At 37.7% G+C, this 27,973-nt stretch overlaps 1 protein-coding gene across 1 annotated transcript; it reads right to left on the bottom strand.

Annotated features, from left to right (window-relative positions):
- Positions 1-100: 100 nt before the first annotated feature.
- On the bottom strand, positions 101-27,706 carry mmp28 (matrix metallopeptidase 28). The gene is made up of 8 exons (XM_017495967.3): positions 27,189-27,706; positions 20,616-20,692; positions 19,951-20,138; positions 9,681-9,902; positions 9,202-9,447; positions 4,551-4,694; positions 1,518-1,685; positions 101-846 (listed from the first exon to the last, which is right to left on the bottom strand). The coding sequence occupies exons 1-8, from the start codon at positions 27,288-27,290 to the stop codon at positions 455-457; spliced, it is 1,539 nt and encodes a 512-aa protein (XP_017351456.1). The 5' UTR covers positions 27,291-27,706; the 3' UTR covers positions 101-454.
- Positions 27,707-27,973: the final 267 nt, after the last annotated feature.

Raw genomic sequence — 27,973 nt, forward strand, 5'->3', positions numbered from 1 at the left:
TGCACATTACATTGTTGTGTTCTGCTCATCACTGTATTATAATTAAACAATAATCACTCTGAAGGATCCTTAATTTACACACCTGTGGCTGAGAGAGTGGTCAGGTGGAGTCAGGTATCTTTAATAGGTATAAGAAGTTATTTGTTCTGTTCATGTAAAATATCAAAAAAAATATTCTTATGCTAATTACAATGTGCTATGTACAGTTACACATACATATACACATATTTCCATATTATAGTAGCATGAAAATTAAATTCAAATCACATTTTGTTCTATACATTTGTTCTAGACTCATACCTCATGATTATACATACTGTAAGTTGTCCTCTTGCCCCATCATATGACAGCATCCATTTAGCACCAGACAGAATAAAAAGTCACATGTCTGTTGACTTGCACGTAGCTCTGCTCTATTCTGTTAGAGAATATTTCACTTTAGTATGGAATCTGGTCACAGCACATCATTTGAGGGAGTTTTATGGCAGCCAGTCCATGCCAGCTTCTTTGTCCATCGTCCGCTTGCTGTGACTCGTAGTTTCCTTGGCTCAAACCTCCAGTACTGCTGTTCACGGAAAAAATAAAGCCTTCCATCGGCTCTTGTTACGGCACCGTTGGCCCGCCGTGGCACTCCCTTCCAATCAGCAAGGCCTCTAGGGTAGTATGGCTCAGAGTGCAGTGTCTCCAGGTTTAACACAAAGTAACGTGAGCCTTTAAAGACCACCATGTGTCCTAGAGGAGCATAGAAGAAGGCGCAGTCTGGGTGTCGCGGCATGTCACACTCGCTGCTCTTCCTGGGGAAGCCAAGGTCCAAAGCAGGGCCTGAATATCGCCATATGTGTTTGCCTGCCGATTAAAGAGGAGTTTAATGTGGTGCTTGAAATTTTGTGAGCCCTTCAAAATTTTCTTTATATCTGCATAAATATGGCTTAAAACATCATCAGATTGTCCTAAAAGTCCTAAAAGTAGATAAAGAGAACCCAGTTAAACAAATGAGACAAAAATGTTATAATTGGTAATTTATTTATTGAGGAAAATGATCCGATATTACATATCTGTGAGTGGCAAAGTATAGGATTAGCAGTTAATTTAAAGGTGAAATTAGAGCCAGGTGTTTTCAATCAATGGGATGGCAATCAGGTGTATGTGAGTGCCCTGTTTTATTAAAAAATAAATGACCAATTATATATTTTTTCATTAAAAAATAAATGACCAATTATAATATTTTTAGCTCATTTCTTTAATTGGGTTCTCTTTGTCTACTTTTAAGGCTTCTGTGAAAATCTGATGATTTTAGGTTTTAGGTCATATTTATGAAGAAATCGATCAATTCTAAAGGATTCATAAACTTTCAAGCACCACTGTACATATACCAGCCTGAGGATTTAAACACGTTACGAGCAAGGCAAAGTTTATCCATAGATACAGTGGATAATGCAGATGATCATATAAAAAATATATATATTTCAACCTCTTCTCCCTTATTCTTAATGCTACTAGAATTAATAAGAACCCACCACTGAAAAAGTAAAGTTTGCCATCCAGTGGAGAGAAGGCAGCAGCCTCGATGGCGAATGGAAGCTGAGGCCAACGCTGCTTCAGAGGAAGTGGAGCACTTACATTACCCCCAGATGTCACTGTCCAGAACAGACCACCTCTGAAGACTAGCACTGTGCCGTTCCCATCTTTAAAAAGAGCAAATAAAAATGATTAACAAAGCAGAGTACTGTATAGGCATACAAGAAATGTACCCAGGGGCCCTAGCCACTAGGGGGTCCTCGATGGGCACAAATTTGAAGTAAATGATCAGGCCATCATGCTGCCACACATAACAAGGGACATAGAACATGAGCCAATGAATGAAAGTCACATAATATGAAATAAATCTAGAAATGTTACTGGTTGGTCAGTTAGGTCCTGCCCTAAAAAGGAAAGAAAAGCCAGAGAAAGTTCATTTTCCCCAATGTCTTGGATTAAAAACTAACTATAAACTCAACATGCTGCCACTACTGACCATTGAGTTGAAGCTTGTTAAATGATTTAGTGGTTGAGTTTGCATAGTGAGTTTGCAAAATTCTGATAAAGTCGGGACAGTCTGGAAAACGCTAATAAAAACCAAGAGGAGTGATTTTTAAATGCACTTTGACTTGTATTTAAACAGAAAACATATAAAGACAAGGTATTTGATGTTTTACCTAATCAACTACATAGTTTTTTGAACATAAACATTTATTTTGAAATTGATGCATGCAACACGTTCCAGAAAAGTTGGGACAGGGGCAATTTAGGACTAATAGCGATGTGAGAAGTTGAAATAAGAAGGCGATGTGAAACAGGTGAGGCAATCGTCTAATCATAGTATATAAGGAGCTTCCAAAAAAGGCCTAGTCCTTCAGGAGCAAGGATGGGTCGAGGCTCGCAGATCTGCCAACAGATGCATCAGTGAATAACCCAACACTTTGAGAACATCTTTCCCCAAAGACAAAACGGTAGGATTTTGGGCATTTCACCTTCTGCAGTGCACAATATAATTAAAAGATTCAAGGAATCCGGTCAAATCTTGGTGCGTAAAGGGCAAGGCCAAATACCACTTCTGGATCTGCGTGATCTCAGATGTCACTGTCTTAAAAACCGTCATGAGTCTGTAATGGATATCCTGACATGGGCTTGGGAATACTTTGGTAAACCTTTGACACAGAACACCATTCGCCGCTGCATCCACAGATGCAAGTTAAGGCTTTACTATGCAAAGCAGAAGCCATACATCGACACTGTCCAGAAGCACCACCGACTTCTCTGGGCTCGGTCTCATCTGAGATGGACAGTAGCACAGTGGAATCGTGTTTTGTGGTCTGATGAGTCAACATTTCAAATAATGTTTGGATAAAATAGCCATCGTGTTCTCTGGGCCAAAGAGAAAAAGGACCATCCAAGCTGTTATCAGCGTCAGGTCCAAAAGCCAGCATCTGTCATGTATGGGGGTGTGTCAGTGCTCATGGCATGGGTAACTTGCACATCTGTGAGGGCATCATTAATGCAGAAAGATATGTACACATTTTGGAGCAACATATGCTGCCATCCAGAGCAGGACAACGCCAAATCACATTCTGCCTGGATTACAAGCTCATGGTTGGGTAAGCAGAGAGTGCGGCTGTTATCATGTCCTGCCTGCAGTCCTGACCTGTCTCCCATTGAGAATGTGTGGCGAATTATGAAGCACAAAATAAGGTAACGTAGACCCTGTACAGTTATGCAGTTGAAGAAATGCATAATGGATGAATGGTTGAAAATTCTGCTTGCTAAACTTAACCACCTGGTGTCTACACTCAGCACCCAAACACTTAATAAGTGTTATTAAAAGAAAAGGTGATGTTACACAGTGGTAAACAGTTGACTGTCCCAACTTTTTTGGAGTGTGTTTCAGTCATCAGATTTGAAATGAGTGTATATATTCAAAAATAAATTAAATTCACAAAAACATGAAATAATGTGTTAATAATGTGTTTTCAATAATACAGGGTGAATTGAATTTTCAAATGGACTTTTTTTTTTTGTTTGCTTGTTTGTTTTTGCATTTTCCATACTGTCCCAACTTTTTCAGAATTGGTACTGTACAAAAACAAAGACTTAAATAACAGTGTTCATTAGGTGCAATCGGGAACAGGTGTGTGTGATCAGTGGTGTCATCATGTGATGTGCAAAGGCTGATGGGTAGTGCAGAATGAGCTCGTTACATTAATTCTGGCATTTCGTCATAGGCTTCACCAGTTTCATTTAGAAATGATTTAAAATTTTTGTAAAAGCATTTAATGGCCCATAGCTCAAAATATATGCATATATTGCTTACTTTACTGATGAGCTTCCTTTACTCTAATTTCTTTGAATTATGTTTAACCCTTTCTTATACATTCTGCTGATGGAATAGAAATCAATCATAAACAAATTAATTATTTTATGGCCGCAAGTCTGTTATAAGATTAGTCAGGACACTGTTGGGTTTCTGTGTGTAGAGTATCGTGACTCTGTGTTTAGCTGCTGGTGATCAGGGTGATGGGAAATGCGAGGACTGTGAGCCCCCTGCTGGGCAAACAATTCACAACTCTCCACAATAACATTGTTATGGAGATAAAACGGACAGAACAACTAAAGCTTTTTTGATAGTAAAACACCGTATACAACTGCCACAGTAAATGGTTAAATTTTAAACCTAGCAGGCATGGTAAAAACGATATACTACAAAAAAAAAAAAAACAACAACAACCTGCAAATCTAAAAGCCCTGCGTATCTACTTTCATATAAACCATTAATCACTACTGTGAAGGGTGACTTCACAAATAAATTCAATGCTGAACTTGGGCACCCCCAAAACATGTGGAAATTCCATTTTTGACCTCTCACTTTATTTTCTTTGTAAATGACCAGAATTCTGTATAAATCCTGTATAAAGCACTATTGAGCTGTACTCCATGATTTAAAGGTGCTTTATTATTTAAAAAAAGAAAAAGGTTTATTGTTATTGTAATATTATAGTATCCTCTGTCTGTCTTACCCATCGTGATTGCATCAAATGTGTTCCTGCAATAATGGGGCCAGGTAAGATCTCCCATAGGCTCGTCAGATAACTCCCAATCTTGCATGGCCCAGCTAAGATCTTGGCTTGGGATCTGCACCACTGCACCTCCAGATGGTTTACCTACACATATTTAAAAAATTAAATAAATAAAAATGTTTTTTTTTTTTAATTTTAAGCAAAAAAATCAACCCTGGGAATTCTGTTCAATTCAAAACTATACTTTCAACACAACAGACAAGTTTAAGCAAAGATTAAAGCACCTAAGTATTGATTTGTTATCATTCTGAGCAATGGCAGTCAAACAATAGAAGCAAATGAAGCATCTGCTAATAAAAGTCACTTTTCTATTCATCTTAACAATTTACTATTTGACTTTAGTCTTCTAAAAGTGTATACTGTACTGATGTATATTCCCACTATCTGTGCCACCCAGAAGAGGACGGGTTCCTCTCAAGGTTTCTTCCTCATGGAGTTTTTTTTCTTGCCATTCTCATATCTGTTTACTCATCAGGTGTCCACAATTATATGACAGAAGACTGGAAGAATGAGTTCATTACATTAATTCTATCATTTCATCATAGGCTTTATCAGTTTCATTTAGAACAGATTTTTAATTTTTGTAAAAGCATTTAATGGCCCATAGCTCAAAACGTATGCTTATATTGCTCACTTTATTAATGAGCTTCCTTTACTCTAATTTCTTTGAATTATGTTTAACCCTTTCTTATACATTCTGCTGATGGAATAGAAATCAACTTATCAGATATTTTCAATCAGTATAAACAAATGAATTATTTCATCATCGCGAGTCTGTTATAAGATTAGTCAGGACATTGTTGGGTTTCTGTGTGTAGAGTATCATGACTCTGTGTTTAGCTGATCAGGACAATGGGAAATCCGGATTTCTGAAAACGTCTACTAAAAATGAACTGAATATGCAAGCTACATAAAACGAGGATTGTGTTTATGGATGCGGGTGGGGAAAAAATGCCAGAAACCCCAACACAAAGCTTCCTCTGATAAGACTCAGGATGGCTGCACACTGAGTTTGTTTGCAAAAGGCTGAGCAAACATTTGCGCTAACCACAGATAATATCTCCATCCCCAAAGGGCAGTTTTGAGGAGCAACTGAAGATATGCAGAGTGGAGCTCCTCAGCAGGAGACTGTATGTCTCGTGTTTGGTTCTGGGTGGTTGAGCTCTGGATATGTGTGCGGTGCATGGGATATAGTTCACTACCACTGATTTTCATACCCAAAATGGTTTAAAGGCTTGTTAAAGAAGTTAAATAGAACAACAAGGTTAAGAGCGTTCTTCTACAGAACATGTAATTAGAAGGGTTATGGTACATACAATGGACCATACATACATGCCGTGTAAACAGAAAGTACCCTGAAATGTATATTTATATCACAGTGCTTTTGGACTCTTGATTCTGATTGGTCATTTGGTTGATTAATTTCCTAAAACAGCAGCTCTGACAGTTGTGCCAGCTGCAAGGGTTATCATTCAAATACATTAATGCTTCTATAGTAACAGTAGAGACTTGTATGGAGGACATGTCACATAGATGGACATGTTATGTATTGTTAAAATGGGTAAAGGTTCGCAGCAGTGGTGGCTCGTCCATAGGAATGTACACTCAGAGTCTCCAGTGTCAGTTGTTTATAACAGTCAAAAAGAGGTAAAGCTGTATTTAAGTTTTCTGATGTGGTAATGTCTTCAGGATGGTGAAAATTTGTGGATTCTAGATAATAATATATAATGTTATTATTTATTAATTTATAATATATGAATGAAAGTATTTATTTATATAATCATTGATTATTTTCCTATAACATGATGCCTGATCATGTTTTATTTCTTCCTTATTATATATTTGCTGCTAATGATGGATGCAACAGCATAGTAATGAACATGTAGTAATGATGATATAGCACCTCATGATATTTTGTTCTTATTTTATTATACAATATTATCATCTCTATACTCTGTCCTTGAGAGAGTGCAGTTCAGCTTTTCTGTTGTGTCCTTCCTTTTGTACATTTTGCAGATTGTGTGGGTTTGTGTTTGAGAGATATGATATCAGTTACACTGTACACTGCCCATGAGAGTTAAAAGAGATACAGCATTGTGTGTAAAAGGGGTGCAATTTGTGTTCATCTGAAGTCTGGTTGTTGTTAAGATTGCTCGCCTGGGGATCCAGAAAGAAGAATGAGGCCCAGAGGTGTTGGACATGAGCATCATGAGTACGAATAAAATGAAGTTAGTTTAGGGTCTGACTGAAAAATTCCTCTTCTCCTCTTTCCTCTTGCTTTTGCCATAGCAATTCAAGCCTCATGTTTTAAATCGTGTTTTTGTGCACTATTTCATGCCTTGGAGCAGCTCTTCCAGTTGAAATACAGTGTGATATCCCATTCAAAACTGTGTACATTCCTGTAACATATCACACACATCCTTCAGTTTTAGGATTACAAAGAAGCTGCAGGTAAAAACGTACATTCCAACCTCCCATGATGTTTCATGTGTACCTACCACAAATTTCAGTGCCAAATTTCAAAATGTAAGATTCCCATTCAAAAATCTAAGCCCAGACATCTCTTAAAATGTATCTTCTTATCACTTCTTATCAAAGTGGCATTGTCTTGTATGATCTGATCATTCCTGCTCTCCCAAAAGCACATTCAAGCATATCTGACTGTATTGTAGTAAAACTTGTCTTTGTTTCAGTGCTCAAGGAAAGATAAAATGTTTCCAGTAAGCTTGACTGCTAGAGACAAGCCTGAAAAATCAGATGTACCAGCAGACTAAAGAGTATAGCATTCCTTCATGAGTGCTTCAGGACTGACAGATGGACAAGCAGCAGTGCATGTGGAAACCTGCCTGATGGATACTTACCAAGTGTAAACTATAATATACTGAGTTTGTCTTCCTGCTGTTTTTTTTTAGGTACAATTGTTTGTGTTGCTTCACAAACAATTGTACAAATTGGTGGATATTTGTGTCTCTTTCTGGTGATGCTAAATGGAGCATTTGGGTCAAAATCAGTGACAGAAGGAATATGGCGGAATAAACCAGAAAACAGTTTCATTATATAGAATATATTGCATTCTTATGAGCTGTATTTGCCATGGCCTGCATTTTTTTTTTTTTAGAACACAGCTCCTGGGTTCCAGCTATGATCCTGGGCTCAAGTTAATGTCTGTGTGGAGTTTCACATGTCCTCTCCATGTTCATGTGCATATCTTCCGGGCTCTCCAGAGTCCTCCCACCTCCCCAAAACATGCTGGTTGGTGAATTAGCGATGCAGGATTGCCCCTAAGTGTGAATGAGTGTTTGTGTGTGTGCGTGGTGTCCTTTGATGGACTGGCCCATCCAGGATGTATTCCTACCTCATGCCCAGTATTCCTGGGATCAGCTCCAGGTCCATGCCAGTCCTGACCAGGATAAAGCACTTATGAATGAATTAATTATCACAATCCTGAGTTCACATGCTATGGGCTCTCTCTTTGACAGGAAAGCTGTGGTTTCTGGAACCATTTTGGACTAAAAAATGGCTATATGGTACCTTCTGCTGCCACATATATCCATTTCATTAAAGAGTGTAATATTTCTAACTGTTACAATGATATAAAAGAGGAACTGTGTCATAAAAAGCTATTTGTTTACCACCTCAAACATAATTTAGGTGACTACACTATTGACTGAGCTATCAGTTTGTGGTCCCATATGTCTAACTAAATGTAAAACTATGGCACGTTATATTCAAGAAGCACTCTAAAAGTGCTATATCAGACTTTTTATTTCAACAGGCGCTGTTGAATTAAAAAAAAGAAAAGAAAAAGAATGGTAGCTTATGACTTTGTATCAATTATTCAGCAACATTGACTTAATGTACACTTGTTAAGGTGACCAATGAGAAGCTGTGTAAGCTTCCATTAGTACTAACAAGCTGTATTATGAATACTTCATGATGCCATATGGACTTGATAATACTCCATGCAACTAATTGCAACTTATTTTCTGAAAGTGAAGTAGCAGCAGAGCTGTCGTAGAAACAAGCTAGTGTTAAATGTAGTCCTCTGCTTTTCTTTTTCAATGATCATTTCTTCCACAGAGTTGCTAGCAGTAAACTCTTTTTTTGAACAGTAGAGCCCCTGGTTAGAATTAGCTCAAGAATGTTTCTTAATAATCCAAGATAAGACAAAGCTTTATTCTTATTCATTGAACTGTGCACTATAATAATAATGTTCAGTAAAAGGGACAAATAAAACTATCGTGAACATGGAATAACTGTGGAATTCAGTCAGCATGTTCTCTGCAGGAATATTTAAACAACTATCTATGCAAATAGATGGACATTGAACAGGAAATAATGTCCAAAAATGTTAAGACTGAAATTAATTTAATGCCCATATGCCAAATGCCTGACTATTGGAAAGAAAAAGCCAAACTGAATTAGTGTACCATAACAAATTTAAAGCTTGAGATCCTTGAATCGTTTGCATGAAGACATCAACTATAACATGAGCTTGAGTGATTGAATTGACTTACTTTAAATAGAAGTAGAACCAATAAATATAGCTATAATTTTGGGTGATTAAATGCAAGACATTTATACATTTTACCATATAATTGTTGCACAGCTGTAATGTCATCCCAGCTCAGCAGTAGACTGCGACCAAGCTTCTTATAATATGGTGACATGAGAGCGTGACGGACTGGTGAGTGCTCTAATCCCAGTGTGTGGCCAATTTCATGAGCAGTGACCAGGAAAAGGTTATGACCTTTGTGACCACTCAGAGTCCAGCGCTCAGCTTTATCAAAGTGAGCCTCACCGCGGCATGGGAAAAAAGCGTGCGCCAGCGCACCACCTGAAGAGAAAACAAATATGGCAAAGGCTATAAGAGAAGGAAGGTGACATCATCATCAACTACACTGTCATATTATGAGACATAGACCAAGTTAGTACATTTTTACACTAAGTGGGCATAATCGTTACCTTGCTAATGAATACGATAGTATTTGAAATTGCACTGGGATATTTCTAGGCAAAAATTTAGCTTACTCAGTGACAAAAGTAGAAATACATTGATATGCATTGTACCTGGTCCATCAAAGGCATTGCTGGTGCCATCATTGTGCTCGCCCTCGTAGAAAGCCAGCCGGATGTCTGTTGGTCCGTCACTCAATTCATGGAAAACCAATCCTGAAACATTGCTCCAGAGCTGGAAAGCCATTCGCACTGCTAGCTGCACAGGACCGTGGGAGAGATGGCGCGGCCAGTTCACTATCTGGTATGTCAGGTTCTGCTTGTACCATTTCCCTCCTATAAAAGAAAGAACACTGGAAGACTCCAAGGCCTCATCTTTAGCCATTTTAGACTCCTAACAGCTAGTGGTAATTCTGAAGATATCTACAAACACTTCAGTGGCTCCTTTATGGAAAAAGAAACCCAAACACTCCACAAGGTTCATATAGTAGAGTTTTAGGAACTGTTTTAAGGGTGGTAAAATGCACATGATGGATGAGCTGGTTTGTTTTATAAAACAACAGCTGGTTGGCATCAGGCACTGACATGAATATGGACCAACATAACATGCCTTTGCTGCATTCCGATTGTATTACACATCCCTAGAGTGACAGGTGGGATTTACAGTTTTTACTGTTTATCTCTGAACAAACACAGAGCTTGGGGATTTAAGCAAGTTTTACTAGTGAACCTCTAAAGCTGCAGTTTCTAACAGATATATATATATAAAAAAAAAAAAAGTCTCAAAATCTTGGAACATCTATTTCAATGATGCACATTAAATTTTAATATTACTTACAGTTCATACTAGCAAACATTATTCAATTTAACATAAAACTACTGTGTAAACAATCTCTATTTGAACACATGGTCATGTGGCCATGCACTGTTGAACTGTTGAATTTGATTGGTCAGAAGGTGCTGATTAACGGCTAAATCACAGAGTCTCTGTATAATCTAAGTCTAATAATAAACAAATTAAAAATGTATTATTATTTAACAAAGTAAAACTTCTCATCTTTGACAGTAGTAACAGAAGTGAAGTTTTCCAACCTGTGAAAGTCTAAGGACAGAGGGCTTTTATGTTTTTACAGTGTGGCAGTAATTAACTGAATTTTTTGTCCTAACTTCAAGAGAATGTGATGGAATGACTGTCTATAACTGCTACAACATAAGTGATAACAGGAACATGAAATTAATCGCACCTATAAATGTATTTTAAAAAGAAGGATGTTTCGTTTTCTAACAAATAAAAAACTGTAACCACTGCAGCAATGAGTCATGAACATATATATGGGGGGGGGGGGGGGGGGGGGGGGCAGTCAATTCAAAAGGCTGTTGACAACATACAGTCTAGCAGTTTGTTTTTTAGGCATACCTTTGCTTAACTGTGTTTTATACAGCAGGTGTGCTTCTCAGAGAAACACAATAGAGCTAATATCATTGTCAGGTTTCAGCAAAATCTCCAGCCCAACTACATTACAAAAAAATACAAAAAAGACCAGGATAGACCAAGAAATTCCAGCATTGGAAATGAGAGACACATTTTTCTTCTTGTTCTCATTTTTTGACCACTAGGTACGATAACAACTATATGGAATGAGCACTGTGAGGAACCAAGCAGGCAGACACGAGAACACAAGCTTTTCAACAAAAATGGGTCTCTATTTTAACCTGAAATCTTTCAAATAAATAATTGGAAAATATACAAAATAAATAAACTCAGCCAAATAACATAATTAAACCAGACTGAAACAGTGTGGTCAACTGAACAGAACAAAACTCAACTAAAGAGAACTGAACAGAGTAAAACTGACATACTGAGACAACACCAAGCTTATAAGGAAGATGGCGGGCCAACTTAAACACAACAGGGGATAAACATTACATGACATTCAACATATAACATTTATACATCTGGATGACATCCAGACAAACAAAGAAAAAAATAACAAAAGAAAGAATTCACTAACATTTCATAACTTTAAATATAAATATATTAAACAAAAGGTTGTCAAAATCAAGTTCCCTCTACCTGCGATGTTTCTTCATTTGGTTTACTTGGGCAGAAAAATCAGGAGTGAAATTTCTGGTTTCCGTTTGGATCCCATTCTTTGTCACTCCCCAGAGCGCCACTTCCGATGGCCATGACCGTGGATCAACCTCATTCATCTCTCCACATCACCAGTAAGTCTCATTGTGCGGTGAGGCCATCACACTCTCCCCCTCTTCAGACATCTCGCAGGTACATTGGGAAAGGTAGTCTGTGGTCACATGTACTTTGGCAGGGACATGTTAGACAGTAAAACAAAAGGCTTGTATAGCCAGGTACCACCTTCTGATCCTCCCATTGGAATCTTTCATCCTTTCTAATCACTATAGAGCTTTATGATCCGTTTCCAATGTAAATTCCCTCTCCAGCAGATAGTATCTCATGGAATAGTGGGCCCATTTTACTGCCAAGCATTCCTTTTCCACTATAGAGTAGCGTACTTCTCTTGAAAACAGCTTGCAATTAATGAAGGCTACTGGACGTCGGTCATCAGGCGGTCCCTGAAGCAACACTGATCCTATGCCCCTCTCTGATGCATGTGTCTGCAACACAAAGGTTTGGTTAAAGTCAGGGTTATAAAGAACAGCATTATTTGTCAGAGCTGTCCGTAGGCCTCTAAAGGCTTTCATCCCCTGCTTAGTCCACTGCATGCCCCTACCATGTCTGTTAAAGGGGCAGCCATGCTGGAGAAATTGGGAATGAAACGGTTATAGAACCCAACCATACCCAAGAAAGATTGAAGTTCCTTATGTGTCTGTGGTACGGAACATTCTTCCAGAGCTTCAACTTTTTCCACCTGAGGCTGAATTGTTCTGTGACCAATTACAAAACCCAGGTACTCCTTCTCTTTCCTGGCCACAGCACACTTGTTAGGGTTGATGGTCAGACTTGTTCCTGGTAGATGTAGTAGGACTTCCTGAAGATATTGCAAGTGTTCCTCCCAGGTGTTACTATAGACACCTAGACCATGCAGCACCTGATCCATTAGTCTTAGGAGAGCAGCAGGGGCCCCATGAAGCCCAAAGGGTAACACCTTAAAATGGAAAAGCCCACATGGTGTCTTGAATGCAGTCAATGGACATGCTTGCTGAGTCAATGGTATTTGCCAGTATCCTTTTGAAAGATCTAAAGTTGTTAAATATTTTGCTTGGCCCAGACAGTCAATCAAATCTTTGATCCGGGGAGTAAGGTATGAGTCAAATTTTGTTACAGAGTTCAAGTATTGGAAATCCATACCGCCGGATGACACCACGTACTGTGGGAGGGCTCAATAATTCCCAGTCTGAGCATCAAGTGGCTACTTGGCTACTTTACAGAAGTCTACTTCCTCTTTCAAGGATACTTGCAGTCATTCAGGAATTCTATATGCCAAGCATCATACAGCAGCATCAGCTTTCAACACCATATCATGCTCAATCAAGTCGGTGAATCCAGGGTATTCAGAAAACACTTTTGGGTTGCATAGTGCTCTCACCCGTAACTGCTGATCTTCAGGCAAGTGGTCTAAACTGATACACTGGTTGGGGCAAGTATTGATCATCCCGTTCCTCCTCTCCAACATGATAGATCATCATAGCATGTGCTTTTGGCTCAGGTCGAGAAACCCACTCCTTTAATAGATTTACATGCAATATTCGACCAGACTGATCTTACCCTGGCATAACAAGTTCATATGAGGTGGGGCCCAGCAGTTTATTGACTTCAAAAGGACCCTGCCACTGGGTCAAAAGCTTACTTTCTTGGGTTTGTAACATCACCAGTACCTTTTAGCCAATGTCAAAACTTCTTTCCCAGGCCGACTGGTCATACCAGGCTTTTTGATGCTTCTGGGCATCCGCCATATGTGTTTGGGCCAGGGCTGTCATCTTCTCCAACCGTTCCCTCATTTGTAATACATAAGAAACAATATTAGTAGGTTCCTTTCTTTCCTGGCTTCCCTCCCATATTTCTTTAAGCATATTTCTCACGGCCATATAACTCACGGCCATATTTCTCATGGCATATTGCTCACAGCATATTTCTCACGGCCATATAACAATTCAAAAGGGGAGAAACACATAGAAGCCTGAAGGACCTCCCTGTAAACACAAAGGATATATGGAAGCCACTGATCCCAGTCTCTACCAGTCTCACTAACAAACTTATGGAGCATCTGGTTTAAGTCTGATTAAATTGTTCTGTAAGTCTGTCAGTTTGGGGATGGTAAGGGGTTCTATGCAGACTCTTGATGCCTAATAATTGATAGACTTGTTCCAGAAGTGTAGACATAAAAATAGTGTCTTGGTAAGTTAGAATTTCTGTAGGAAACCCAACTCTTGATAAAAAACTAGGCTAAACAGACTGCCACATATATTGCTTTGATTGATTTTAAAGGAAATACCTCTGGGTACCTTGTAGCGTAGTCTGTGATTACCAGCAGAAACCGGTTGCCTGATCGACTCGTCTCAACAGGGCCGACAATGTCCATACCGATTCTCTCAAATGGATTAACAATGACAAGAAGTGGCTGGAGTGGTGCTCTAGAAGGACACCTACCACAGACTTTTTGACAAACAGGGCAACTTTTACCCCATTCATTGTCACTCTCCAGACCGCCGGTTCCAATGGCCATGACCGCGGATCAACCGCATTCATCTCTCCACATCACCGTTAAGTCTTATCGTGCAGCCAGGCTGTTTTGCACAACTTTTGCACAACATCACGAAAGGAGAGCAAACCCATGGAACAATGGCTTTTATCTGTTAAATAACAACATATTTTTGAAACAGTGGACAATCAAAAGAGTTAATTAGTATTTCAGTGGAATTTAAAGTGGAGTTTCAGTGGAGTTGTGAATGAGAACTTTATGAAGATTAACATTTGTTGAACAGCTGATATACAGTATGTGCCCCTGCAGACAATCGTTGGCAAATTGCTTTGCTTTTAGAGGAATAAAACGCATGGGAATATAATCAGTTTCAGGGTGGAAATGCTGCCCAATCATTTATTATTTTCCTGTAACAACATGGCCTGTTGTTTTTTATTCCTTACTAATATTATGACATTATTTCTGTGATCCACTGAATTAAAGTACACACCAACGTCCATCCTCTCAGTTATGTAAACCAAGAAAAGCTTCTCGCAGCTAGATCTGTAAACAATTTGCTTTACATACACCAGAGGTTACGTGACTTGAATGTAATTACATGCTTCCCAGCCATCAAAATAATACAGTGGTCAGAGGTATGGTTTGTGTCTTTGCAAAAATTTGGCCCATATCACTGGCTTATTTACGATATGGTGTGTTGTGTACACTAGCAAGAGTATACACAGCATAATTACAAAAAAACACACACAAACAAAACAAAAAAAAACCCTCTATAATTAAGTCGGGTGAACTTCAACCTGCTGTGAACAGCACTGAGAATTAAACAGAGAAAAATAAACTAAATGCAACATACTAAATGCATGAAGTTTAAGAGAGTCCAAAAGACAGTGTTAGAGCTCAGCCACCAGATATAGAAAGCAATGATGTTAAACTGAGCCACTGAGAAGTCCCACAAGGGACATGTGATTTTGTCCTTTAAAATGAGCTATGGGAAAATAAAGGTCATAGAGAAGAGAGACAGGAAAACCAAAAACACCAGCAAACTGAGTGGCGGGCTAGGAACTCTGAGAAACCATAGACTAATCTTATTTTTTTCTTTAAGAAAAAGTGTATGCTCAATCAAAAGTAAGTTCTAAGCCAAGTCAACTTACAAGTCATGTAATAAATCCAAGACTAGTACAATGAATACTAAAATTCTTTCCTGGAAATGGACACTGGGGTGCAAAGCCTGCAGCCAGCTGTGCAGGACCAAGCCACAGGAATGTATGTAGTGATGACCTTCTCTAAATATGCCTGTAAACATCTGCCATGCTGCAAGCAGGTGTACACATACTAAGTAGTGCAGGAAATGAAACAAAAAAATCTGTTGTGATGTGTGTGTGTGTGTGTGTGTGTGTGTGTGTGTGTGTGTGTGTGTGTGTGTGTGTGTGTGTGTGTGTGTGTGTGAAGTTGTGTGGTGTTGTTTTTTAAAATAAAAGAAATATTTTATTCTTCAGACACTGGAAACATCATGAGCCCAATGTAAACTGATTTAATATTTAAGCTGAATAAAGAAATCTCATGGGGTAGTCTGATTAAAATTTAACTACACCACTTAGACCTACCCTCAAAGAAAGGAACAGAGAGAGAGAGAGAGCCAAAGAGAGAGAGAGAGAGAGAGAGAGAGAGAGAGAGAGAGAGAGAGAGAGAGAGAGAGAGAGAGAGAGAGAGTTATCAGAATCTGAAACACTCCAGGACTTCCCTCCTGGAAGCAATTACAGATGCAAAAAATGCTTGTAATAATGAAATGTGTGTGTTATTCTCAGAATGTAAATCTCAAGGTTTCTTCTAATGTCCGTAGAGGATTTCTCGGCACCTTAGTTGTTAGGGGTCTGGAGCTAAATTTCTGATTAGAATTAGAATTAGAGTGTGATGAAATTTTTGTTATTTTAACCCCACACTGCAACACATTGGATTTGAAATTAACCAGTGTAGAGTGCAGATCATAACATGTATACTGAATGATGCATGTGGTGGACTGGGAAAGACTCTCATATGAAATTTGTGAAATCAGAAGAGTTTTCCGAAATGGAAATATGTTTCTCCTTTGCATGTATCTTCAAGTAATCTAATAGCATTTTAAAATATGCTTATCCCAAGAAGTGAAAAGGGAGAAAATTGCATTTATAGATTCCATTCCAACTGCAACATTTTCACATTCTGATTACAAACTGCAATGATCAGGCTTATGTACATTTTGCTATGGTGCATAACTATCCAACAACTTAATCAAAGCCTGACATTCACTGTGTGAGGGGGGGAAAAAAATCAAATTTAGCTAAAAGGATTTTAGACATCTTTAGGCAGACTGACTTTTTTTAACTTTTAAAAACTTTTTTTGTTAAACTGGCTCCTTATCCAACATGACATTTGCCAGAAGAAGCCTAGGGAAGAGTCTAAAGTTTCCCAAGTTCTTTGTTTTGTTGTACTTTTTTGGTTTAAACCTGTTTCCCCTCATTTTTTTTTATATATTTGATGATATTTGTTTAACTTTGCCTGGATGTGTTTTGACCTTTGCTCTGGGTTTTGATTATGATTCTTGGATTTGCCTCAATAAAAAACAAAAAAAATTTCCAGTCAAAAGTTTTGAATTGGCATGAATCACTATTTTTTCAGAACGGGTACAAGTATGACTGCATGTTTTTTGGTACTTGTTGATACCGATACTGATGCCTAAATGACCTTCTTAGTATTAAGCAGTCAGGAGAGTTATGGAACATTTTATTTAACTCAGTTTGTTACTGCTGTGTGTTGAGTTTTATGCTTAAGATGTTATGGCATTTATACAGCATGTTTAATAGAGAGCGAGTGCAGCCAAACTGAACATGCAAGCACGGTCAATAAAAATGAACTCAAGGTGCTGTGAATTATGCATTGATTTGCGAGCGAAGTATAGAACCTTGGCGAAAGGAAGTGTGTGTCTCAGTGCTCACCAAACACAGTTTCTCTGTGCTCTCGGTTCAGTGCTTCACACTCACCAATTTCTTTGTGTTCACAAAATACATAACACCTTGGACTTTGCTCTAAAAACAAACAAACAATGGAATAGGTGTAAGTGAATCAAAAAATGTTTAGTGTATATGTTTAGTATATATTTCAATAGTGAATTGAAATATATTAGAAATTATTTATTTTATCTAATCTAGGTAGAAGGGAAAAGTCAAAATCTTTCTCACTCCAATTAGGCATTTGTAACATGCTATATATTTATATATAAATATATATTTATATTCTACATTATTAATACTAGCACTGTCTATGACTGTCTACTGTGTTTAATCTATAAGCTTAACGGTTTTACCCTCTGAGTATGTCTGCCTTTAATAAAGCATTCAGTAGAGTCTCATTAGGACAGTTAATACGTTCCAGAAATGTAGGTATTCTTATTTAAACTGCTATTCTGTTCTATTTTGTTTGGTCTGTGGCAAAAGTAATATAGTAATAGTATAGAAAACTGCAGGTGTTCAAAAAAACTTTGATTGGCAGTGTATGTTAATAGGGAAAAAATATTTCTGAATGTGGTATAAATGCATAAATTCTATCCTTAATTTCTCTGAAGACTTTTAGGTCTTGGTTTGGGTTTTCGTGACCCTCTTTGGCAGTCTTTCCCCCAGATGTTTTTCTGCTTTAGGTATTAAAAGATACTGTCACTGTTGGTTAAAGGCATCCATTAATAGTGTTAGCTTTGTGAAAGGTAAATATTTCTGTTTTTATGTTTAATTTATGTTTTTCTTGACTCCCATTGAACATTACTGCTCAGAGTTTGAGCTATCTGATAAAACAAACAAACAAACAAACAAAAAACAGCTGGTGTAGACTGAATTGTAAAATTTATACCATGTTCTAAGTGCTTTTTAGTACAAAAACACCACTAAATAAACGTGTTAGAAATAGAAATTCTGTTTTGTAGAGAAATTGTAAAATAGAGGTGTAGTTTCCACCTAGCAGCCAAAGGGAAGGTAAATATTATGCTCTCAACTCTAAGTCATTTATTCTTGTTATAAAGATATAAACATTAAAACTGTCTAAAATTCGCTTGTTTGGCCCAAACCTGTGCCAAATGAGCTAGTTAGATTTAAAGTGAAAACAGATAGTTTGCATCAGGAAGTGACACAAAACCTGCTGTTGCCGCATTCCTTGTGTATTACAAATCCCCAGAGTGACAGAAGGACATTTTCCGGAGGAAGTTTTTAGTGAGCACACAAATAGACGTGTCCAGTTTTCCAATGAAACACTGAATTTCCGTTCCAAAGTGTTCTTTCTTATCTTTTCCAGCATACTATACAGTGTATTTTAAACAGAATGCTGCCCTTAATGTGGAAGATGGGGGAAATTATTGGGAGTTTTGTGGGCATTTAGGATACAGGTAAGCTGTGGTGGAGTGGTTAAGGTATGTGTATGTGTGTGTGTGTGTGTGTGTGTGTGTGTGTGTGTGTGTGTGTGTGTGTGTGCTTGGGCCCTGCAGGTGTGGGAGTGTTGTCCTCCTTGCTGAACGTCTGCACAGGGAGCACGGGTAGCAATTATTCCTCCCCATGATGTTAGGTCTCAGCTTTTACAAAAAGGCACACCCTGCCCTGGAAGCAGTGCATTTTATTTGGATTTAAACATGCAACACACATTACAGACATGACCTTAAGGCCATTTGGGTTGGTGTAGGAATAAAGACAAAATGAAAAGGTTGGATGTCAATTAAACACAAACTCGATAAACTGATGGACCAAATGACAGAAAGCGCTAACAAAATATTAATATGTAATAACTACCATACTACAAAGGTTACAGTCTTTGGTATGGTAGTAGTAGTTTACAGTACGGTAGTCCTTGATATGTGATTATTTATAGTTCAGAAACAAATGTGAGATATTTGACCATGCTTTTGGGATTTTTGGAGTTATCTTTGCACAAAAAAATCTATACAGTTGTCAGAACCGGGGCGTCACTAGGGCTTATTATTATTGAATAATAATAATGAAAACACCCACTACAACATGTCTGGGAAATATGAAAATTAATTTCATCACTGTCCAACAGTGAGGACTACCAAAGAGTGAAATGTTGTGCAGAAGCAAGCATTTTTAACTAGCTAACATAGAAGCAAACTATTCCCTAACCCCACTGAACCAACAGGCGATCAAACACTGGACAAACTTTTGGTTTTACGCTAATTATATCATTATTTGTAGGCCTAAAATTGGATTTCTTCACTCTGTTATTATCTACAGTACTGAATTTGTAATGCTAGCATACATCATAAGATGTTATGTTAGCTATGACTTTTTGGTAGATTGGTACACAACAAACAAATGTTTCTTAGTTGCATGCCTTTTATTTCCAATGAGGATCCTATTTAGGCCATACACAGATAGAGGTAGCCACATTATGTGGATATGGATGTGGATTAGTATTTTGCCTAAGCCTGGAGTGCTACTTCAATAAAGTCATTGGGTCTAACCTGGTCATTCAATTGAAACAGGTCAGGCTACAACCCTAAAGATTTACAGGCACCCTTAGGCTATATTTGAACAATGTAAAGTAATGTATAAGTTGAAAACGTACCACTCACAGGTACAAATTTTATTCACTGTGCATTTTTTGGTATTGGCTTCTGACTGAGAAATTTTTGTCACTTTAATTATTTTAAGAGGCAAAACTAAAGACATACTGACCTGGTCGAGTGTAGCGTTTCTTGCGAAGGTGCTGTTGACTTTGCCCTGTAAAAACAGAGTTAACTCGCCGTGCCCAGGCTTCATTGCTACCTCTGTCTTTCACCCCACAGCGTGGTGATACCATCTTCAACAACGTGGTACTGTCCAGTCTACCAGTGATGGGCAGATGGGACAACCACTGAAATTGCCTAAATTGGGACAGAATGGAAAATGGTCAATAACATATGCAATCAGTGAACTGGTCTCAAAAACAAACAGTTGAGAAACATGCATGAGTAATCAGAAATGTGCAGTAAATCATTATATTTAAGATAATTTCCTTGGAAAAGTTAAGAGATCACTGGATTACACAACAGCATATGAAGTGGAGTTTAATGTAAAGAATGGTTTCTTTTGAGAGCTGAATGACCATGACTAAGGTTGTTAGTTCAGCATAAGTAACAGTCATTACATTTCAACCGGATAGGCCAAAATAACAAACTTTAAGTGTAAATGAGAGCGAAATCGAGAGTGTATCGGTTGAAAGATGGTTTAAAAGGTCCAATGTTTTCTGTTACATTTATAGTGTTACATTGACTTTAACTGTAATGTGTCACAGTCAATATTTTTAAATTCTAGTTACCAGAAATCAAATAATTTGGAATTTTGGGAAATGGTGTCATTACCTGACAGCTGATGTGACTTTGTCTGCACTGTGTGTGTGATCCTGCTCATGGAGGTAGCCATATTTCTCAAGAAAGCCCTGCATAAAAATATACAGTACACTTTTAAAGTCCATGTTCCATTTTTTTCCAGTGCTAAAAATGGCAAAAAAAAAAAAAAAAAAAAATGGGCTCAGTATGCTTTTTCACACCTTTCAACAACCAAATCGAGAAAAAAACAGAACAGAAACATACATTTTTATTTGATATGTACATTTAAACAAAATGTGATATAATGCACCTCTATGTTCTAACTCTAGCGCACGCTCTTCATTCTGAATCCCACCACTTGCTGCACCACACACATCGGTTTTTACTAGTCTGGTTAATTAGCATACATGTATGACATACAATCTTTTCAGAATCAGGAACACACAAGTATATGGAAAGACTATGGAAACTGAGCAGAATAAACTACACAGTAAAGCTCTTATATAATTTTACTAGCACCACACACAGTCACCCTGTGGTTAAATGCATATGTAGAAGAAAAAAAGATGGCAGCCATATTCAAATATTATAATGAAAAACACCACAGCTCATACTTTCTGGCACAACCGTGATGTGCTACCTCAGAGACTTTCTTAGAAAAGTATAATGAATAACACCTACAGATTAAAAAAAGCTGCACATTGTGCACCTAGCACTCTCAGTCAAAGCTTAAGTGTGTTATATAAGGGGAGATGCAGGATCCCACCACACCACATGCTGACTATCTGCACAAAAATACAAACAGCAGTAATCCAGAAAAGGATCCTAAAAGGATAACCCTCTGTTGTAAAACTTTTAGATAAAAATGGTTATTCAAAGGTTCTTAGCATCCAGAAAAGGGTTCTACTTGCAGCTCCTCATGATAGAGAAACACTCTTTTGTAGGGTCTCTCTCTAGAGTAACCCCGGAGAAACAAAGCAGCTCTAAATTCCACTAGATGGAACATTTGTTCCTACAAATGTGCCCAAGGTACAAAAAAGGTTTTCTAAGGCCTTACACATTGCAGTTATATTTTTTTAGCCCAAGCAAACAACTAGATTGTTCAAGCATATAGTTAGCAGATGGAGGTTAAGGTGGCCAAATATATGTCCAAATGTTTGTAGACAGACACCTGAAAATCAAACCTATTTGTGGTTCTTCCCCAAACTGTGCCAAACTCTTCCCTCAAAGTTGGAAGCACACAAATGTATAGGATGTCTTTGGATGATGTAGCATTACAGTTTCCCTTCATGGACCTAACAGGCCCAAATGTGTTCCAGCATGACAGTGTACCTGTGCAGCAAGCGAGCTCCATGAAGTTGGAGTGGAAGAACTCGAGTGGACTGCACAAAGCCCTGACCTCAACCCCACTGAACACCTCTGGGATAAATTGGAACGCTGATAGCACCCCAGGCCTCCTCATCCAACATCAGTGCCCTACTTCACTAATGCCTAATGCAGCACCGAGCTGGAAACTTCACCCAGGAATCACAGAGGCCATGGCCAAAGAGCTGTGGTCCGGCTCCCGGTCACCATTGAGTGAATATAATGAATGACATCCTGATGGTGATGCTCACTTACTGAGATAGGAGCTACACTGGGATTTTGCTCAATTGCTACAAAAAGTGAGTGTGTTTCATTATTATTATTTTGTTTTAAACGTGCTAAGGCCATAAGCTAAGCTGAGCTAACTGGCACTTGGGCTTTTGTGGCAGATAGATGGCTGCAATGGCAAAGCGCACACACTGTTTCTCCTTCATCTTGTAGGATATGATGCATATACACTGGTGAATTTTATATAAGATCGCTCTCGCTCCAGAATGTTTTATTTTAGTATCAGGAAAACTGGTTTGTTATCAAAAGTGGAATGTTAGTTGCACCACCCATGTTACCATGGCAACCAGTAGTAGGAACACCTACTTCCCCACTTCATAGTACAGCGACTGGCGACTTGCAGCGATAAAATCGCTGTATGTGTGAACGTACCTTTAATGATAGGGAGACTGAGGATTGAGGAAGGGCTACAGAAATGCTAGGAAGAATAAGAAAAACTGTACAAATAAAGAGGCTATAAAATGATTTTGGGTCAATCTGTGAGCTCATGTCTGTGAAAGAGGACAGCAATGGTTGGTCTTACATGTTTTCATGCCTCCCAGTTGGTAGCTGTTGTGCGATAAGGGAGAACTAGCTATTGGAATGTAGTTGGGGGGTCAAATTGGGGGATCTAAAGAAAAAAGTGATTTGCATAGGAAGGCAAAGGCAAAATGGTTTGTAATATAATGGGGTATTTGGCCAAAAAACTAAATCTGTAAAAGATATCGCAATACTTCCTGAATCTACTGTAATTGTAGAGAAATGGTATTTTATATTTTTGACCCAAGTGAGCCATCAGACTGTATGATGGACACTTGTACACCTGCTCATTCTGACAATTATCCATTCAGCCAATCATGTGGCAGCAGTGCAATGCACGAAATATAGCTGACAAAGGTAAAAAGCTTCAGTTAATGTTCACGTCAAACAACAGCAATGGCAGAAAAATGTAACCTTAGAATTAGAAACTGCTGATCTCCTGAGATTTTCATTCAAAACAGTCTCTAAAGTTTACACAGAGTGGTGCAAAAAAAACAAAAAACATCCAGTGAGCGGCAGTTCTGAAGATTGAAATGCCTTGGCAGGTATCGAGCCCCCGACTCTGCCGTTGTGAGGTGAACCACTAAGTCACTGTGTCCATAACTCAAATATGCACATGTCAAATTTTAAGGTAGATGGGCTACAACAGCAGAAGAACACACAGTGTTCCAACTCCTGTCTGTCAAAAATAGGAATCTAAGACTACAGTGGGCACAGGCACATAGAAACTAGGCCATCTAATTACACAATGTAGCATTTTACCTGCGGAAACATGTTCGATCATTCACTGCAATCATGCAATTCTGAAGACCTCCAGAGTTTGAGTTTGTGCTTTATACTAACCCTCTGCACATTCTTTTCACATTCAACAAGTAGTCTCTACCCTTTCAATGGTTTACAGAACCTTGAAAGCCCAGTTGTTTACCTGAAGAAAAAAAACAACATTGCCAAACATATATTCTGACATCTTGACACACAGAAGTGTCCTAAAGACACTTTCTTGCTGAAGAAATGCTGCCTATACGCTGTACTCCATACAACTCTCTCTATATAGTATAATAATATACTCAGCCAAAGCACTGGGGAAAATCCAACACTCTAAATATGTTTATGAACAATAACCTTCTTTCTTTGTCATCTTTTACGAGACAAGCCAAATTTTCTGTTTCATGCCTTAGAGGAATATCTTTCCATGCAAACTCGTATATAACCCCAGGTGACAAAGGTACATGAATTTCCAGACCACACACATACACATAGTGGAACAGAGTCCAACTCTCTAGTATATCAGAGTACACTGTAAAACATGATAGCCACATTAAGTTGTGAACTTATTTCTTCTCTTTAACTCCGATTGCCATGACCAGTTTTGGATATTCAACTCAAGTTTATACGTTTTCAAAAATTAAACTTAAAGTGATCCATTGTCTTGACTACTTGTGACTACTTTTGAGGTTAAACAAAGTTTATCTTCAAGTTGAGTTTACTCGTGTTTTTAAGGCAGAAGGTGAACTTTCATTTCTATGTTTAACCAACTTGAAATGTCTTACAGTGTATTTATTAAGGTTATTAAGATTAAGGATAGTATTAATGATGTGTGAATTCAGTATTTTTTGGAATTCTATGAACAGAGAATTAAAGAAGTGGTTTTTAACAATTCAAACTTAGATCTGGATTAGTGTATGTGAGGATGAGGATCTTTGATGTTACTATTAAAATGCTACTTATGAGAAGACACAATGTGATGTGGTAGCAGTGTAACCACAACAAACAAAGGAATTTTGTTAGAAATGTAATTTCGCATTTAAAAGGAGCCCAATTTACGTTTGCCGCAAACATAAAAGGGAGTGGGCATAGGCATAGAAGAACAATACAGAAATGTGCCCTAGGCTATTCAAGAACCTATCATTATCTCAGTTAGGGTTTGCCAATTCCAGTCCTGGAGGCATGGAGTCAGTGATTGTAATATATGTATATATATATATATATATATATATATATATATATATATATATATATATATATATATATATATATATATATATAAAAATGGTGATAGTTGAAGCAAGGGTGATGGTCGGACCGAGCAAGCAATGCAGGCCTATCAGTCCCGTCCCCCCCCCCCAAATTCTAGTGACTCACATGGACATTCAATTAAAAGGTATAGAAAAGACTGAGAGATTTTACTAGAGAGGTGGTGTTTGGGATGCATTACTTTGCACCGCATTTCCAGCACAATTTGTTAGTTTATTTACACAAAGACTATAATGCTCATAATGAACATCCTTTCAACACACCTAGTACTGTTTAACTTTATAATTTACAGCTGTGAAAGAGTAATGATTTATGATAGCACTCCTCTGGTGTCTGTGGTTCTTCTTATGAATCTGGTTCCGTTCATGGTTTCTTCCTCATGTTGTTGTTGTTGTTTTTTGTTTTGTCACTGTCTCTGCCTTGCTCATTACCGATCTAAATTGACATCTCGATTTCCTAAGCTGCTTTGTGCCACTGTCTATTGTGCTGTACGAATACAATTGATTTGAATCAAACACCTGATTCACCTCACCATGTTTAGTAGTATCGACGGTAATCATCAAACTGTGCAGGTTCAGGCTTTATAAGATGTACTTTACAAGTAGTATCACTTAAAGGTTGATCTGCACTGTGCTTTTAAATTTTCTCTTTGGCTATAGCCAAAGATTTTGGCACCATCACTACTAATTACATGCTCCATTGCTCGGGTGTTAACCACAGACCATAATTAAGCCTCAAGCTCATTATAACATATTACATGTAAGTTTTACGTTTAAGAGTTGAGCAAATTGTCTTTTGGAGTAATTAGCTGCACTCCAAAAAATAACTGGTTTTACTGAGCATCTTGCAGAACCAGACACGGTTCTTCTGGGTACACTTCTGTCACAATTGCGTCTTATTTTTGCAGTAAAACCCTAGCAGCCTTCATTGTGTTTTTTTGGTCTGATATATGTATATATAAAATGGCGCTAATTATATTTTGTTATTAAAGACTATTAAAAATCCTAAATGTTTGTAAGCAGATCAAACCAGTTGAATTTTATTATTATTATTATTATTTTATAAAACTACACAAATTGTACCTGAGACTACTAAATTTTATAAAGCAAGGTCACCACAAAAGGGTTAACACACCAAATACTGACTTTGTTTCATTTATTACTGTTTACTGCTCTTTATAGTATTTTGTTAATGTAGAAATAATTTTATTTAATTATTTTTGAAGACATCTTTGCTCTACAGCATTTCTTTGCATAGCACTATATATATATATATATATATATATATATATATATATATATATATATACGTATATATATATATATATATATATATATATATATATACGTATATATATATATATATGTATGTATATGTGTGTGTATATAAATATATATATATATATATATATATATATATATATATATATATGTATGTATATGTGTGTGTGTGTGTGTGTGTGTGTGTGTGTGTATATATATATATATATATATATATATATATATATATATATATATATATATATATATAATCAAAAGATTAATGTATGGAGTTGTCATCTTGAGCATCAGAGAATGTTTGCACCTTTTGTAATAGTCGTGTACGAGTCCCTCAGTTGTCCTCAGTGTGAAAAGCTGGATCTCAGCATCATATAGTTACTGTTGGAAAGGGGTCAAATATGCAGAAGATTCTGGAAAAGTAAAGAATGTGCAGGACCTGGAAGATTTTTCTGAAAAACAGCGGGGAGTTTAACTGCTCAGGACAAACAAGAGACTCATAAACAACTATCACAAAACATAAACACAGTCGTTGCTCATCCTTGTAACGACACAAAGGAATAATAATTAACCGTGTGTAAACTTTTGAAGTGGTTCATCTGTGAAAGTGTTGGTTGTTGTTGAAATTTTTAGACAGGGAAACCCTAAAGTTCTACACAGACCCTTCAACGGTTCCTCTGAAGGAGAACTGAAGACTGTAGTCACTCTGCAAGCTAATTAACACTCATTTCTTGTCTGTTTATTTTTGTACACATTTGCTTTTCATTTATACACTCTCAGAACAAAATGGTACGAAACTGTACATTCCCTATGAAAACAATGTACGCTTTAATTATCCACCTTAATTTGTTTTCAAAAGGTACACTATACCCATGTTTCCAGGAGATAATAGACCTTTACATTTAATATTTAGTATGTTTTTTTTTTCCCGACCTAAAAAGTAATTTTGTCTTTTAAAGTTTTTGGGTACTCTGCAGGAAAAAGATACATAGTTGAGGGTTCTACCGCAGGGACAAGCAGAGGTACAGTGTAGCACCCTTTCCTTCTGAGAATGTATAGAAAAAAAGGTGCTGGACAGTCTACATTAATAATTGGAATGAATGACCGCATTCTGAACGCTTACCTCGGCATCTCTGGGCATCAGTGAAGCGCTCACAGCCTCAGATAAAGACGCGCACAGAAATAACTCCCCGTTCAGAAGAAACACTAAAAACTGCAAGTCCATGTCAGAGCTCCAGATTAATCCACTGACACACAGCTGATAAGGTTATCACTTCCGTATGAAAAAAATGACCCGTGCCATTTAATCCACCCGAAAACGCCTTTCTAACGGGATTATTTTAACATGTACAACACTGCCACAGACTCTTTTCCACAACACTAACAGAAGTAAGCAGTATTTCCCTTTCATAACCGTAAGCAAAGTGCTTAAGGGGGCAGTGTGTGTGAGAGAGAACCGCCTCCCAAGTGCACAGGAAGGACAATACAGCGCATTTACTAGCATTAGGAACGCTTACAGGATCTATGAATTGAAGCGTTAAAGAGGTGCAAGATGCAATGGTTAAGGTGTCTAGAATGCCTATACCCATCTTCTAAAGATGGCCTGTTTTAATTCCAGATGTGCAAGGTTCAGGGTTGATTCTATTGCTCTAGGCCAGAGGTTGGCACTGCTCCCAACTATAACACAGCTGCTCATGCAGGTCGGAGATCTTCCAGAGAAAGGATAGAAGTACTGCTGCACATTGCTGTTAATAAATCACATAAAACCTCAACATTCAATCATGCAACATTCTGATGTTAATTCATTACAGAAAAGTGTTGTCTGGTTTTCAAAATAAGATTGTAGCTCTGGTGTCCGACGTGACCAATAGGTTTTCCTTATCTAAACATGCTAACAAAGCTCAGATA

Source organism: Ictalurus punctatus, chromosome 20 (assembly GCF_001660625.3).
Source record: "Ictalurus punctatus breed USDA103 chromosome 20, Coco_2.0, whole genome shotgun sequence".
Taxonomy (NCBI): Eukaryota; Metazoa; Chordata; class Actinopteri; order Siluriformes; family Ictaluridae; genus Ictalurus; species Ictalurus punctatus.

Coding starts and splice junctions, on each gene's coding strand:
- mmp28 (XM_017495967.3), bottom strand. CDS start 27,290: ATGGACTTGCAGTTTTTAGTGTTTCTTCTGAACGGGGAGTTATTTCTG. Junction 9,903..19,950: donor GAAACGCTACACTCGACCAG/GTCAGTATGTCT, acceptor TTTCTTTTATAG/GAGGGAAATGGTACAAGCAG. Junction 1,686..4,550: donor ATTTGATGCAATCACGATGG/GTAAGACAGACA, acceptor CTCTTTTTAAAG/ATGGGAACGGCACAGTGCTA.